The sequence below is a fragment of the Notothenia coriiceps genome, unplaced genomic scaffold (genome assembly GCF_000735185.1).
Source record: "Notothenia coriiceps isolate Sejong01 unplaced genomic scaffold, NC01 NC01_scaffold00022119, whole genome shotgun sequence".
Lineage (NCBI taxonomy): Eukaryota > Metazoa > Chordata > Actinopteri > Perciformes > Nototheniidae > Notothenia > Notothenia coriiceps.
The window spans coordinates 63,272-78,251 of record NW_011354820.1 but is presented as its reverse complement, the minus strand read 5'-3'; the positions used below and the strand labels follow the sequence as shown (position 1 = coordinate 78,251).

At 39.4% G+C, this 14,980-nt stretch overlaps 1 protein-coding gene across 1 annotated transcript; it reads right to left on the bottom strand.

Annotated features, from left to right (window-relative positions):
- Positions 1–13,272: 13,272 nt before the first annotated feature.
- Positions 13,273–14,966, bottom strand: steep1 (STING1 ER exit protein 1). Its single transcript, XM_010780674.1, has one exon. The coding sequence runs from the start codon at positions 14,785–14,787 to the stop codon at positions 14,110–14,112; it is 678 nt and encodes a 225-aa protein (XP_010778976.1). The 5' UTR covers positions 14,788–14,966; the 3' UTR covers positions 13,273–14,109.
- Positions 14,967–14,980: the final 14 nt, after the last annotated feature.

Genomic DNA, 14,980 nt, shown 5'->3' with positions numbered 1-14,980 from the left:
CATAGTGACATCACAATGTGACACTTGCACTTATATTGGCTAGAGCAGGGGTCTCCAACCTTTCTTCATCTGAGAGCTACTTTGAAAAAATGAAAGTGGCCAAGAGCTACTTGCATCACATCACTTACATTTATTCACATAGCACTCATCAGTTGAATTAAGCTATACTTTTGTACACGTGTGAAATTGCAATACCTAAATCTTAACTTCACATCAAGGTCCAAGAAAACGAAAATGTCTCACATATTATTATGGCCCACATAGTACATCACTGAGAATTCACATACATGTCCTTAATCAGCATCTTATGGTAAAATAATTGCATTCACTCTTTTTTACAGTCAGTGATATGAATGGCACTGCATGGAGTCCACCATAGAGGTGTATGCTGAAGTGTACCCACTTAGGTTCACTCTAATAGTCATTTAAATGTTCATCAGTCTGTCTTGTTCTGTATTTAGATTTCATGACATTCATGTCAGAAAAAGCTGCTTCACAAAGGAGAACAGAACCAAATAAAGCAGAAATGTTCAGTGCTGCTTGGTGAATGTTCTTATCGTTTTCTGGGTCTACAAGGCTCCAGAAGTGAGTTTTGCTGAGACTTAAGCTGAACATGATTTTGGAGATGTATAACCTCCATCTCCATCTCCACAGGATTGACACTGAACAGTTCAGCCATCTTTTTCTTCTTCTTCTTCGTCTTGACATTAAATTATAAACCATAATAAATCAATTGTATAGGTCTAACCTCCCTATATCTGTGTGAAATTTCTCCATCCTCAAAAACAAAAAATTAATACTTCTGCAGTCTTGCTGCAGCTTCTAGCAATGGTCTTCTGTTAAAAAAAGGAGTACAACAGCATTATAAAAACAAAATGGTGCATGTGGGTGCACACTTACATTATCTGTCTTACTGTTACATAAATCCAATGAATGTATGAGATTAAGTTAGCTTCATCATATCTCAATCAGTGGTTAAGTGAATAATAAAGTTTCTATCGGGTCAGCCTGTCACTCATTATTTTCAGGGAGTGGGCGGGGTTTGGAGGAACGGAGAGGAGACAGTGATCATGGAAGCTTTCCTCCTGCCTTCACAAACTTTACGGAAGTGTTTATCAACTGAAAATAGCAAGAGGACATTCATACTCTGAAATCCAAGAACCTGTGTGTCTCTGGGCCACAGCGACAGGGCCTGATTCAGAGCGGGTCATTCTGCTGTTGGTTCTGGACTGGTGTTGCTGGAGAAAGCACACTGGTCCGTGTGTGGTGTTGCTGTGCCGTTGTCACGTCTGTTCCTTGATCACTGCGTCTCGGACCAATTTGATATTCATGTGACAGAAAAAAATCTAAAATCAAAAACGTTATTGTCCAGCCGCGGCTGAAAAATCAAGAAGCAACCTTACTATGCTATAATCGATAATCGAGCGGAGAGCTACTGAAAGGCTGCACGCGAGCTACCGGTAGCTCGCGATCGACGTGTTGGAGAGCCCTGGACTAGAGCTTCGACGCATTGTAAACATTAGGATAAAACATCTGGAAGACTGGACATCTCTAAACGATTGACCAGTCACAACAGAGCCGGTCAGCTAACCAATCAGAGCAGACATGGCACCTTTTGAAGATTAAATGTAAACATGTCAAAGTACAGACAGAAAAATAAATAACCTGAAAATTAGCATAATCAGGCCCCTTTAAGTGTTAAGAATGACTATCGCTACACTGAAGATGTGATGGAGATGTTATACGCTTTGTGAAAGCCCCATAATGCATTAGTCTTTAACCCTGTTGTTATCATCTATACCTTGGTAGATGATGCTGTGTTCATGTCTGAATGAGCCACTAAGAAATAAATTGAAACGTAATGTATATTCTTATGAAAACCAATAAGCGGAAAAGGGTAAGAACAGTGTGTGTGTGTGTGCGTGCGTGCGTGCGTCCAAGTTGCCAGAAGCTAAGTGCTCTTCCAGTCAGTCAAACCCTGCCAGGGTAGAATACATCCGGCTGACCAAGAAGAATTGGAAGATGAGTGAATGTAAGAGAATGACAGGCAGACAGTAATTGAGCGGGTAAAGACGGGTGCAGCAACTTCTCTGAACCAGAGGAAGAGAGAGGTCAAAAGGAGTCAAGGATGAAAGGGTAAAGATGAGGTACAGATCCTTGTTGTTACTATTTCAGAAACCCGCTCTTTACTGCACCAAATTAGAATGCCCTTCTATTACATGTCACCCTAAAACGAGACATATAGTAAGATAGTCATTTAGTCATTTTTCTTCCTTGTCTAAACATGACTACCGACATGTAACGTGAAAAAAAAAAAACGACTTCAAGACAAGACCACAGGACTGAAAGGCAGAACGTTGTTTAGTGTGAACAGTACACCAGTCTGATGACCTTGAAAGCGTTTTAAAGTGAACTTGGCTTTTTTCATCCACGGATTGTAATGGCATTGGGAGAGTAAAGCTACTGTAACACGTCCACTCCCTTGTTCACAGTTAAAGCTGACTACCAATCATTTTATATACCAACCATCTTCTTACGCCTAAACTAAACATGACAAAGCACAAACTACAAATCTACTATAAATGTGAAAAGTATGTTTCCTGACAGCGCAGCTACATTTCTCTGAATGACAATGTGTACACCACAGATTAATACAACCATTAATCTGTGGTGTACTTTGGAAACATGCAATATGTGCCAGGTATCATATATGGTTTATATTTGTCCTAAAGATGACTAAGTGGACACAAATCAAGTCAAGTCAAACACCGTTCAGTGTTTGACGTGAATTATTTCTTACACGTGACAACTTCAAGGCAGGTGTAAACATAATATATATTACATTACATTTAGCTGACGCTTTTATCCAAAGCGACTCACAATAAGTGCATTCGACCAACAAAATACAAACTTGAGGAAAACAGAATCATATAAGTACATCAGGTTTCATAGAGCCAAACATTTCAAGTGCTACTCAACTGGCTTTAGATAAGCCAGTCCTTTATTAGTATATAAGTGCTCTGTTAGCAGTTCTTTGTTAGTAATTCTATCGCTCGAAGTGGAGTCGAAAGAGATGAGTTTTCAGTCTGTGCCGGAAGATGTGCAAGCTTTCTGCTGTCCTGATTTCAATGGGGAGCTCATTCCACCATTTTGGAGCCAGGATAGCAAACCCACGTGTGTTTTATATATATATATATAAAATAGAAAGGCTAATCATTTATTAGCGACACCCTCCTTTTAAATGGACTTTTAGTCTTTATTATTTACTTAATTTTATATTGTTTTATAGGTTTTACATTTTAACCTATATTATTTAACAGTTAAATAAGCGACATTTCCTTTCAAGTTTATCTTTTAATCATTTAACCTCTATTATAATGATCTTTAAGTTTATATTGTTGAGGGGAATTTCTTGTTTCTTGTTTTAATTTATGATGTGTGCCATTTTGTAAAGCACTTTGAGCTGCACCTGCTGTATGAAAAGTGCTATATAAATAAAGCTTTTTTTATTATTATTATAATAATCGGTACATCTTCTATAACCGCAATAACTTTTATCTACCAATTGCTAAAATAATGTCTGCATGTCAAGCTTATTGCTCTATGGTAATAAGAAACTTACTGAGTTTCCTGTGTGTATGTTTTTGTTCTGTGACCCCNTACCGGTCTCTACGGGTTTTGAACGGGCACCGTTCATATTACCGGGGTTGAACGGCACTCGTAAACGCCGTACGGCTTGTCCCTCAACGGAGTTCTACGGTCTCAATTCTCTTCCGAAATGCCCTCGTCGGTGAGCGGAGGCGGACACCGTTTTACGACTATAAAATTTGGGCGCATAAATAGCGCATTTACAACGCAAAACCGTACTGAAATAGCCTCTTGACTAGACATGTGTTCTGAACTACTTAGACGAATGACTACGGCCAGGCTAGAGATAAAAAGTTTTTTCTAATTTTGTAATATACAAAGATATCTAAAATGAAACCTCTTGCACCAAACAATTTTATTTATTTGCACGATAAAAATACTATTATGATGTTCCTATATAATAAGTCATTCAACTGTATTTCTTGAATTGTAACCAACTGGTTTCCACCCTTTTAATCCGGATTGATGAGTTGCAAGACCATGAACACTAAACCTTTATCGGATGAACACCGAAATCAACTCATACATTTTACCATACTAATCGAATCATGAATGGGTGATGTTAGTCTCCCATTTAACACATTTAACATCGGATGAGGGGATAGTAAATACAATTATGCGGAATTGAAATCGAAATGAATGAGCTAAAGGTTAAGTACTAACTATTTATATTAGTTCAAGAATTTAGCCTGAAATATCAAATGAGGAGCTCATGTTAAGTGTCTATGGGATCTCAGATCCCATAGAACTCTTACAACTGGCCTCTCTAAAATCTAAACGGCTCGAAGAGTCGTATAAAATGGCCAGCACCAGCGCCATTAATGGCCATTGGCCCTTTGAGACCGACCGATCCCCATTTTGTCAACCAAAATGACAATGATGGAATACACGTCCGAAAATACGACGGGAAAATAAGACCATTGAACAATCCCGACACGAGGGCGTTATGGTAAAAAGCCGGCGAGGGCCTAATAAACCATCCTTAGTCGTCGCTTAGAGAACAAAAAGTACAAATATTTTTTTTTTTTTCCGAAGTATTGTGCCGCGGCCGTTAGGCGCTCTGTTGGGACTGTTTGTGGGACAATTCCGTATTCGCGTCTTTCTCGTATGGATAATGCTAAATATAAATAAAATAACGAGAGTCATGAGCGTTTCGTAATTTTGATTTCACACACGGGACATCCCCATTGACATGCGCCCAGACGACATAACAACTCCTACCAACTAACCGACCCTACGTGTGTTCAATAATATCCGACTCGAGATGAGTTCGAAATACGGTAACCGGATTCCGGGGGTCTACAAGGGTGTAATGAGGATAGAATAAAGTGAATAGCCCTAATTTAATTTTGTTGATTATAATTTTTTTGTTAAACCACACCGAACCGAACGTTGATAAAAGGTTCCTTCGTTCACGTGCAAAAATAGTACACATTGCCAATGACAAATTTGGCCGCCTATTTCGCGTCGAAGTAGTACCGGTTGAAACTGTTGTCCGATTCGATTCGATCCCAATGATGAACCGTCGTAAGGTCCGACCTGAAAAGTCTCAACAACACGGTGGCACCATTCCGGTCAAAAGATAACCGTATAAAACCAGATGTATAAGGAAGAATCGGCAGACAGGTTAAAATTTACCAGGGTGGTGTCGACTTCAGAGCCGTAAAAACACCCACTTTGCTCCACTTCGCTCCACTTCACATGGCAAACGCAAGCACTGACACCATGGCCACTTGCGCTACAGTCCTCCGTGTCCGACTCTAACATATATAAAGGTGTATAAAATCGCACGTTAACGTTTTCAGTTCCATATTATATCGGAGATTCTTACACCTGTTAAGCCCGAGAAATAATTATCTCTATGTAAATCTTGTGTAAAGAAAAAAAAACCTTTTGATTTATTTTTTGCTTATTGGCTTATTACTTTACTTTGGGCCTTTAAATCAACCGGTTGCTTGCTTATAAGCTTATAGCCCATGGCGGCCACCGATTAACAATCTATTAATACAAAAGTTTTACAAATATAACATAAATGTCGCCCATCTTTGGAAATTCGGTTCAAAACTATACCATGGAAAGGCTATCAAACGTACCGGAAAGGTATTGTGAATAGACGTTTTACTGTGGATAACTAAAAGGTGAATTTCCTCTCCAAAGTACGCGGTAAGGTGACGTAGATTAAAGGTAACGGAAATCCATATGTATTTTAATCTTTTATGACCCACGGTTACAAAGGTTGAGTGTAACCAAAGCGTATGTCGTAAGAGACATTTCGATACTCATAAAGTCTCCATAAGTGAAGAGGTGATTTGCCGGGGAGCGACGGTCGGAGGGGAGGGGGAGGGAACACTCCGGGTCACACGAGACAACGGCCAGCCGATGCCAACACTTGCGCGACTCCCGAGGCACCTTCGACACTAAGGAACAATCGGGCTATGTGTCGGTTGGAGTGGGACTGTGTGCGTTCAGTGTCGGGCCTTTATTTTTGTTATTCACACCGAACTATAACGTCATTCTTTTTCCGAAAATCCAACTATTGCCGACGGACTCTGTACCCAGACGTCTCCTCTAAGCGGCGGCTAGGGGTTGACAGACATAGCGGACGTCGGTCCCTGCCTTTGTCGGTCCTCGACGGCAGATACCACGGAGTAGCGGCCTCTGTGGCAGATGCCGGAAGTACTTGCCACTGCCTGCAGATGCCACGAAATGAGCCAGGCCCTACTGTATTATTCCCGTGTTATTGTAAGTTACTGTTCACTTTTGAATAATGTAGTTAATCTACTATAATTAGTTTGTTTAATATCGAATCATATCAATTTGTTTTAAAGCACAATAAATAACAAAGAAGACCTTTGACCGGCACTTTTCTCATTTTGTCCGGAAGATTTAAACTTTAACGGACATGTTGACCGGCGAAAAAATATTCTAACGGGAACTCTGCCCTACAGAAGCAGATGGTTTTGTATTACGATCTATTAAGGTTATGTGAACACTTAACAGTAACAGTGGTTTAAAGGAGATTTTTTGTCTATGAAGCAGGACCCTGTTTGCATCAGACATCTAACTTACGCTTTTACATCAGCAGCATCTTGCGAGGTGCGAGTCAGGGTGCGGGATCGAAGCCTCTCGCCCGCCTGCTGGATCTCCTGGAGGTTTCTCTCAACATGCGGCAGCTCTGACACAGCTTCTGTCTCGGCTGCGAGCTGCTCTGCCTGCTGCAGCAGCTCCCCAAAGCCCTCTGCATCCATACCTGTAGAGCGAGGACAAGAGTGTGTGAGCACAACACAAATCAGAATGGGTTTTACTACCACATATACATATATATTTACACATACGGGGAATTTGTTTTAGTATAATATGTGGTGCATACAAAGACAAACAAAGAAGAATACGTAGCAAAAATAAATTAAATAAAAATAAGACTTTTTTTTTTTTTAAATGTTTAAGACTATTATAAGAAATGAATACGAAAAAGACGCTATACTTGGATTACTGCTGGGAGATTCAGTCTACAGAACAAAGTGAGTCCTGGAACTAGTTAGTGGCTAATAGTCTGTGGTACAGCAGATTTGATCACACATGAAATAACCATGAGGTTAAAATGGTAAATCTTAGCTTCAATCTGAGGATTAAAATGCACACTGGGTGTCCACTATTTCATACAACAAACAAGACTTTACTGATACATACATACACATTTTGTATGCCGACAGATGCTACAGCTCAAGTACCCCAAACATTCATCTGCCTTCACTCCAACAGGTTTGTCCTGTCTGTGCTCCATTTCACCTCTTGAGACATAGTCTTTAATAATATAAATAAAGCAGTTGTTTTTTGCGGTGCTGTATACTTTATGCTTTTGAGGTGAAGGTTTCTGGCAAAGGTCAATTTGTCACTGGATGTTTAACATCTATATAGTCTGGTCAGTCTTAATTTGCCCACAACCCTTTACCTTCACATTGGAATAATCAGAGTAAAATCCAAAGCACATTTCAGACAAATCGGGAGTAAACTATCTGTAGCCTAGACATACAGGTGCCACACATAGGGTGCCACACCGCTCTTGACAGCTGACGTACTACAGCGCGGGCATGGACTGCCCTGGTACTCACATTATTTTAGCACAATGCTAACCCCTTGGCTAACTAGTTTAGAAAAGGGCACATAAATAACAAAGTTACAAATATAACAAGAACCTCTTATTAAGAAAACGTATTTCCCGGGCCTAACTTTCTTGTATGCTACATTAGTTAGCTTTATTTCAAAAAGAATGGCGCACTAGAGAGCTAGCAGGCTGCATTGCTAACGGTCTCTCACATGCTCGCAGTTGAGAGAAGTTGAAAAGTGAATATTGAATTGGAGGCAGACCCACTTCCTACCTGCTGTGTAGGACTGAAGCAAGTATGTTCCTGTCTGTATTCCTCGGGTGAATGTATTTAGAGTTTAACTCTTATTCAATGTTGCTAAGCAGTAGCACAACATGCATGAAAGTATTATTTGCCCCGGCACTTCTGGAGTCGATGCTGATTGGACGATACCCGGTCCGAGCCGGAAGTCGGTCTTGTTCGTCCTCTTCCAATGCGATCCATCAAACCGCGCTGCTCTGCCTGCTGGATGGGAGAACAACCAGTGCAAGGGCTGACTGAGAACATAGTTAACATAAATAATACCCCAAATTCAAACACTAGTGCAGGAACTATTATTTATCATTTCTGTGGTTTTATTTGCAAGACCTTTGATTGCTTTTGGTATTAAAACATGTGATATCAAAGTTCAAATGACAAAAGGAGTTGAAAGGTTTTCAGGTTTTGGAAATGCTTCTTGTAAACAACAAATCCTATGATCTTTAGTTGAGAATATTACAATAGTCTACTTCTGCTTCTGATAAAACAAATATCTAACTTTAATGCTTACAGCTTGACGAAAAAGTGACCAATAGTTATCAACACAATTCCTCCATCCTCTGTGCCTTGTGGGAAGTCCCAATTTGTTTAAGAGAATCTCACGTTGTACATTTTTAATACCGTTGTAAAAGTTGTATTTATTTTAAACTGTATTGTTGTAATATTTTTTGCTTTTAGATGCATTTTGTTGTGTCTAACATTTCACAACCAAATGGTTTACCCTTTAATTGTTCAGTGCCAGCTTGTGAGGCAACACTGCAATACACCTTTGAGGTCAATTGTTCACAAGATCATAGAGTGCAACCATAAGCACCAAACATACTAAGTTAAGTAATATGTAAATGATTAGACTAACTGAATTTTTGACTGTCTTTCCAACACAGAGACAAAGTATACGCCTTTTTCTCTTTTCTATGAGAACCCATCGCTCTTATGTTCTTTGTAAAGTACCATAAGATTGATGTCCACACATCTCTGCAAGTTGACTTGATTTTCAGTCACTGAAAAACTCCTGAAACAAGTCTTTAGATGAGGCTAGACGTCCTTGCTGAATAACTGTCTGATGGATCGCCACATGGAGAAAGCCATTCATACCAATGCTCATTAATGCTGTTGCCTCATGAGGAAACCAATGGCTGCAGCTTGATCACAACGCACTGACGGTTGATGAAAGGCTGCTTCCAGGCTAACTTCTGTTGCTTAGTTTGGACAGATCTATGTGGGGACAAACCCTGAGAGCTTGTCCATTATATAATACAGTACACATAACTGTTATACAACACAAAAACAGACTGTGTAATGTTTACTTCAAATCACAAAGATCTTTAACCTTCAACATTGTGGATAACTCAAAACCATCAGGATGTGCCATAGGTATGTGCATCACTCTGAGGGCCAATTAAAAAAAATACAACATTTGGTGAAAACCCGACATATTCAAATTGAAGTAAAAATAATCTGTTATTTAGCTTTTCATTTTTTCCTCCTACATTTAAAGTGATGGGAGGCAAAGGAGAGTAGTAACTGGCTAACCATTTAATGGCAATGGGATTTTAAGCACCACTAGTCTGAGGCATCAATGTTTCGACAGTGTCTGATCATGGAGTTCATCACCTTGTGAATTAATTTTCCCTTGATCCTAAAAATCAGGATTGACCATTGCTGCCATAACAGCAAACTGTGTGCTGCCTCCCTGCAGGGTGACATTGGGCCATTGACTACAGCAGTACATCTGAAGCACCTCAGCTCATTTTACCAAGGCTTCAAACCTTATACACGAGTTTGATTTCTTTAAGCCAAATCAAGACAGCAGATTTTCAAGGAACTGCATTTATTTCAACATCGTAAACAAGTACAAAATTCACCATTCTCTGTAGACATTTGCAACAGTAGTTCACAAAGGCTCCATTCCAAGAGCAGAAGCAGGCTGAGGTTCTTCACTGACAGCAACTTGTGTCACAAGTCTTCCCTTTGCACACGCAGCCAGAGGCGCATTTGGTGCAGCCGGATGGGCAGCATGGGCAGCAGCCTGCAATACAAAATAAAAAATATGTGTTAAGTGACAGAACAGCAAAAAGTAATATTTAGTCCAGGGCATACACTACAGAAAGCTGCCCACTAAATCCAGGACATTAACCTATTGGTGCCCCAAGACTATATTTTATTTATAATGAAAAACAAAGACGCCACATCTGATCCACTGGTCTAAAGCTTGAAATCTGGGCATTTATCCAACATTACATTTTTAAATCAAATGGCAAATCCCTATGGGAAAATGTACTAATAAAAAAGGGTCAATTCCTTTTTACACTGCATGTGGGTATATTGAGAGTTAAAGCAGATACTAGATATGGTACAGCCTGTTCTTTCCATACTATAGTTAGTCTTTTGCCACATACAGAACAGCCGTCCATTTAAAAAGAATACATCTGAAAATTGAGCATTAACACTTTTAGATTGCAGCTCATTATCCCAATAGGAGCCACCTGGGCAGTTGCTCACAGCAATTAAAACAAGATCTGGGATACCAGATACAGACTACAAAACCCCCAAAAAGCAAGTGATGAAATATAATGAAACCGTACATCACTGACATGTTACCTTTTGGGCTGTATATAGCTGCTAAGATAATATAACATCGTGAAAAGAGTGTGAGGTTAGGCCATATTGCATCCAACCGTCTCCATCACTATGAAGGGTGAATAGTATTTATATTTCAATAAATCCCTCCCCACGTGTAGAGTTATTGGACTTACTCTTCTTGCAGCTGGTGCAGGAGCAGTTTGTGCAAGTGCAGGATCCTCCGCAGTTGCAGGTCCCACCTGGAAAACCAAGTCATCTTTATACTGTATCGTCCAGGCAGATATCATACTATTTTTAACGACTAATGTCAAGGCGTAACCGTAAACAACACTTACTTTTGGAGCAGTCGCAGGGGTCCATGTTCTCAGATGATCTCTCTTGTCCTCGTGAGTAGGTGCAGTGTATCTGGTCTCAGATGAGAGCTTGTTGTGAGCTCAGGAAGATGGGCGGTGTTTTTAAAGCCTTCTGGGAACAACAGAACCGGGTGCAAATGCGTCTGTCACGCTGCACACAGGCACGTAGTAGATGATTACAAAGACGTTTGTGCACACGACTTCATGATGAGACATTCAGAGCAGGAGGAATGTCTCTGCTCCCGAGACGGCGTTTTGTCTGAACCTTACATAAGACCCCATTTCCCCCCCTTGAAACACTAAACCTCGGAATAATTAATGTGTTTACAAACGAAGAAAAACATCAGTGGTTATATGGCAGTAGAACACAGGTAACAAAAGTTCATCACGGGTCTATTTTATTTTCAGAGAGTCCTTTGGGACCCTAATAACATCCGTGTCTCCCATTGTATCATTCCCTAACGTGTTCTGTCAGTAGTGATAAACGGAGCCTATTGTTTTGGAAGAAAAAAGGCAATTGTATTTTGGAAAACATTTCGGTATGCGCACATCTCTTAATTAATACACTCATGTCAGTCATGCGCTCAGTTTGCACACGGATACGCTAAATCAAAGGTCAAATGAATGCGGATGAGTGCCTAGTCAGGATGCGATATGCTGTCATCAACATTGCATTTATGTAACCATTGAACATGTTTTTAAGTTGCGTTCTTTGACAATAAAAACGCCTATACTGAACTACCTCCCTAAATACATAATAGCCTACATCAGCTATGGCCACTCTTGATCCAGTCCAAAACACATTGTTCTCCTAATTTGTTTTTTTGACCCACATTTAGGGTCTGAACTGCCATAGACACTCTCCTACATTTCACCAATAAGGAATTTTGTGACCCAAAAAAACCTTAAGTGTGTCATGTACTGTATTATTATTTTTAAAATAATTTATTCTACTAAATTCATACAAAAACAAAGAAGTATAATTCATACACACAAAATGAACACAATTAGTAGAAGCGGGAGGGCTGAAGCATAGCTTATTGGAAGTAGCCCTGAATCCTCATTGGCATCAATATAACATTGGCAATATTGCGTCAAAAACGCAAAGAAATTAAGGAGTACAAAGAAGTAAAGACACTAAAGAAAAATAAATAAATAAAAGTTGGGCAAGAAAAAAATAAATGCATATATATAGGACAAACTAGATAAAAAATAAATGCATATAGGACAAACTAGATATGGGGTATTTTTTCGCACATGTCAATAGCAGTTTCAACTACCATTTTAGAAACAGAAAATACTATATATAAATACTAGAAACAGAAAATACTATATATAAATACATATGTACACATGTATAAAAAACAAATGAATAATGATAATAATAATAATGTATGCATATAAACATTATGAACACTTATTTTTATATTGTGCATAATCAGTACTGTTTTAAGCTTTACTATGTCTATACATTTTAATAGATTGAGTTTTTTTAAATATGGGAGTTGTGTGTTCATATTCACCAACAACACAGACTATTCGTAATACCTTTTTTTGGGATGTTATTATTTTTTGTAGATTTGTTGAATATGTGTTTCCCCATATTTCGGAGCAGCAGTAAAGGTAAGGGAGAAATAGACTGTTATAAAGAGTATTTTTCTTCAAGAATGTTCTTAGTATGATACAAAATACCTATTGTTTTTAACAGTTTAGTTTGTACATGATTGATATGGTGCTTCCAGTTGAGTTTTTTGTCAACAAGCAGTCCTAAAAATGTACATGCACCAACTTTTTCTATCTCAGTATTGCAAATCCGTATAATGCAGTCATTTCTACTCTCAGACTTTGTATTGAATAACATGTCATTTGTTTTTGCCACATTAAGGGAACATGTATTAACTGCAAACCAGTTAGTATTTCTAATTCTGCATTCACAATTTTAACAAGATCGCCAAGATTATGATGGGAGCAGAGAATGGTGGTATCATCAATATTGTTTATTTTTATTTCAATAAGAAATTGGTAAAAAGAAAGACGTAATATTCGTTTTGTAATTGTACAGTGTGCAACTTTAAGATTGTAGTTAAACATTATTCTGTAGTGGTTAATGTATTGGAAAATCTGAATTTTGTGGCTGCACTCCTTCAGATATAGATTAAAAAACAACATTTTAGGACCATCAGAGTATACAAATAATAGATGTAACTGCTCCAGTCGGTGTCTGCAATGATATTAACCATTCCCTGACTCTGAGGCAGCTGAATTAAATCAAGCAATAATAATAATAATGTTGTGCAATCATTTTAATCATTTACAAATGTACTGCAACAAGACAACATTTCTTCTGTGAGTTAAGATTCAGGGACAGCCTTTTTTTGTGCCGTTCACAAAGCTGCAACAAATAATTAGCTTCAATATTGACACATTTATGTGATTATTTATTCTATTAACTATTTTGTTAACTATATATCAAATACAGTGAAAAATGTTCATCAAAATATCCTAAGCCAATCACTTTCAATAACTTTGTGTTTTCTACCAATGATCCAATAGTTAACATTTGGAATGTTGTCTTGATAAATTACTAAAATGGTGTATTATAATTGTTGCCAATTCTTTTTTGCTATCTTTAAATCTCAGTTAAGTTTACATGAAAATGACCTTTAGCATAGCGTTTCAGTGATCATTCACAGCCATATTTAATATGTTTGAGAAGTGTACACCAACACACAAGTATCTTACACAGTATTTGTCTGATTAGAGATTATTGCTCTAGAGGTCAATATTTACAACATCTTAAGACTTAAGCTCGCCCCGGACACCAAGGTAAAAAATACAAGCAGAACAAATGCTTGAAAAAATACTAAAACGGTTCATTAGGTCTTTTAATTTATGTAAAAAACAACTTTTAAACAATAACAATGTCTACAACCTCTTAAAAAAAGCGACACATACAAAAAGTTTAAGTCACGTGAAGAGGTTTCTCAATATTGTCCTTTCTATGTACTCAAGATATCCAGTACAGGCTGACATACTTCTGTCTTGCACTGGACATAATACATGGGTCCACTGTTGAAGAGGATCTCCAGAGGATAGCCTGTGTCAGTGTCACTGAGCCTCCTCTACTTGAATTGGTTATCAATGAGGGTGCCCTTCATCATCTTCGCCTTCTTGACGTCCAGTTCCGCCAGCTCCTGCAGCCTCTTCTTGCTCATGCCCTTCCTCTCCAGCTGCTTCTCAATCACCATGGCGTTTTGAGCGTAGGAGTCCGCGATCTCCCTGGCCTCGATCTCCTCCTCCTCTTCGTCGATGGTGGAGACTGTGACGGAGCTGAACTTGCCCATGTCTTTGGTCCTCTTGGTCATCATCACACGGACTTTCTTGGGAGCCTCCGGCTGCTTCTGGCTGTAGACGCTGGTGTTGCCGAAGTTGCCGAACTTCACCACGGCTCCGTCCACGATGAAGGTGGCCGGATGGTTCTTCGCCTGGTGCTGGTAGAAAAGCAGCAGGCCGCACTTGCCGCACTTCTTGCGGTACTGCCTCTCGATGCCATCGGCTCTCTTCAGGTACGCGTTTTCGTCCTGCTCCACGTTGCAGAACTTGTGGGCATGTTTGGCCACATCGATAACCCTGGCTTTGTCCCGGGGTCTCATGGGCAGCTTCTCCAGCTGGCAGTCCAGCACCAGCACCATCTGCCCGCACAGGCAGTAGTAGACATGGAGAGGCTTTTCTCCGTCGTCGTACTCCTCTCGGTCTCTGGTGTCCGAGCACACCACACTTCTCGACACGACTTTCGGCATCTTTACACACTAAAATATGTTAGAAAGCTAGAAGTGTGTAACTAAATGTTGATGTTAAAACGCCATGACGACGAAAACACTGGTTGAAATGTTGCCTTGTTGAATAGGTTGAACACGGATACGAGGAAACATTTCCGGTGTCCGTCACTGTTACTGTTCCTACCCGAAACTTGGGTCATCTTTTTGTTCCGCT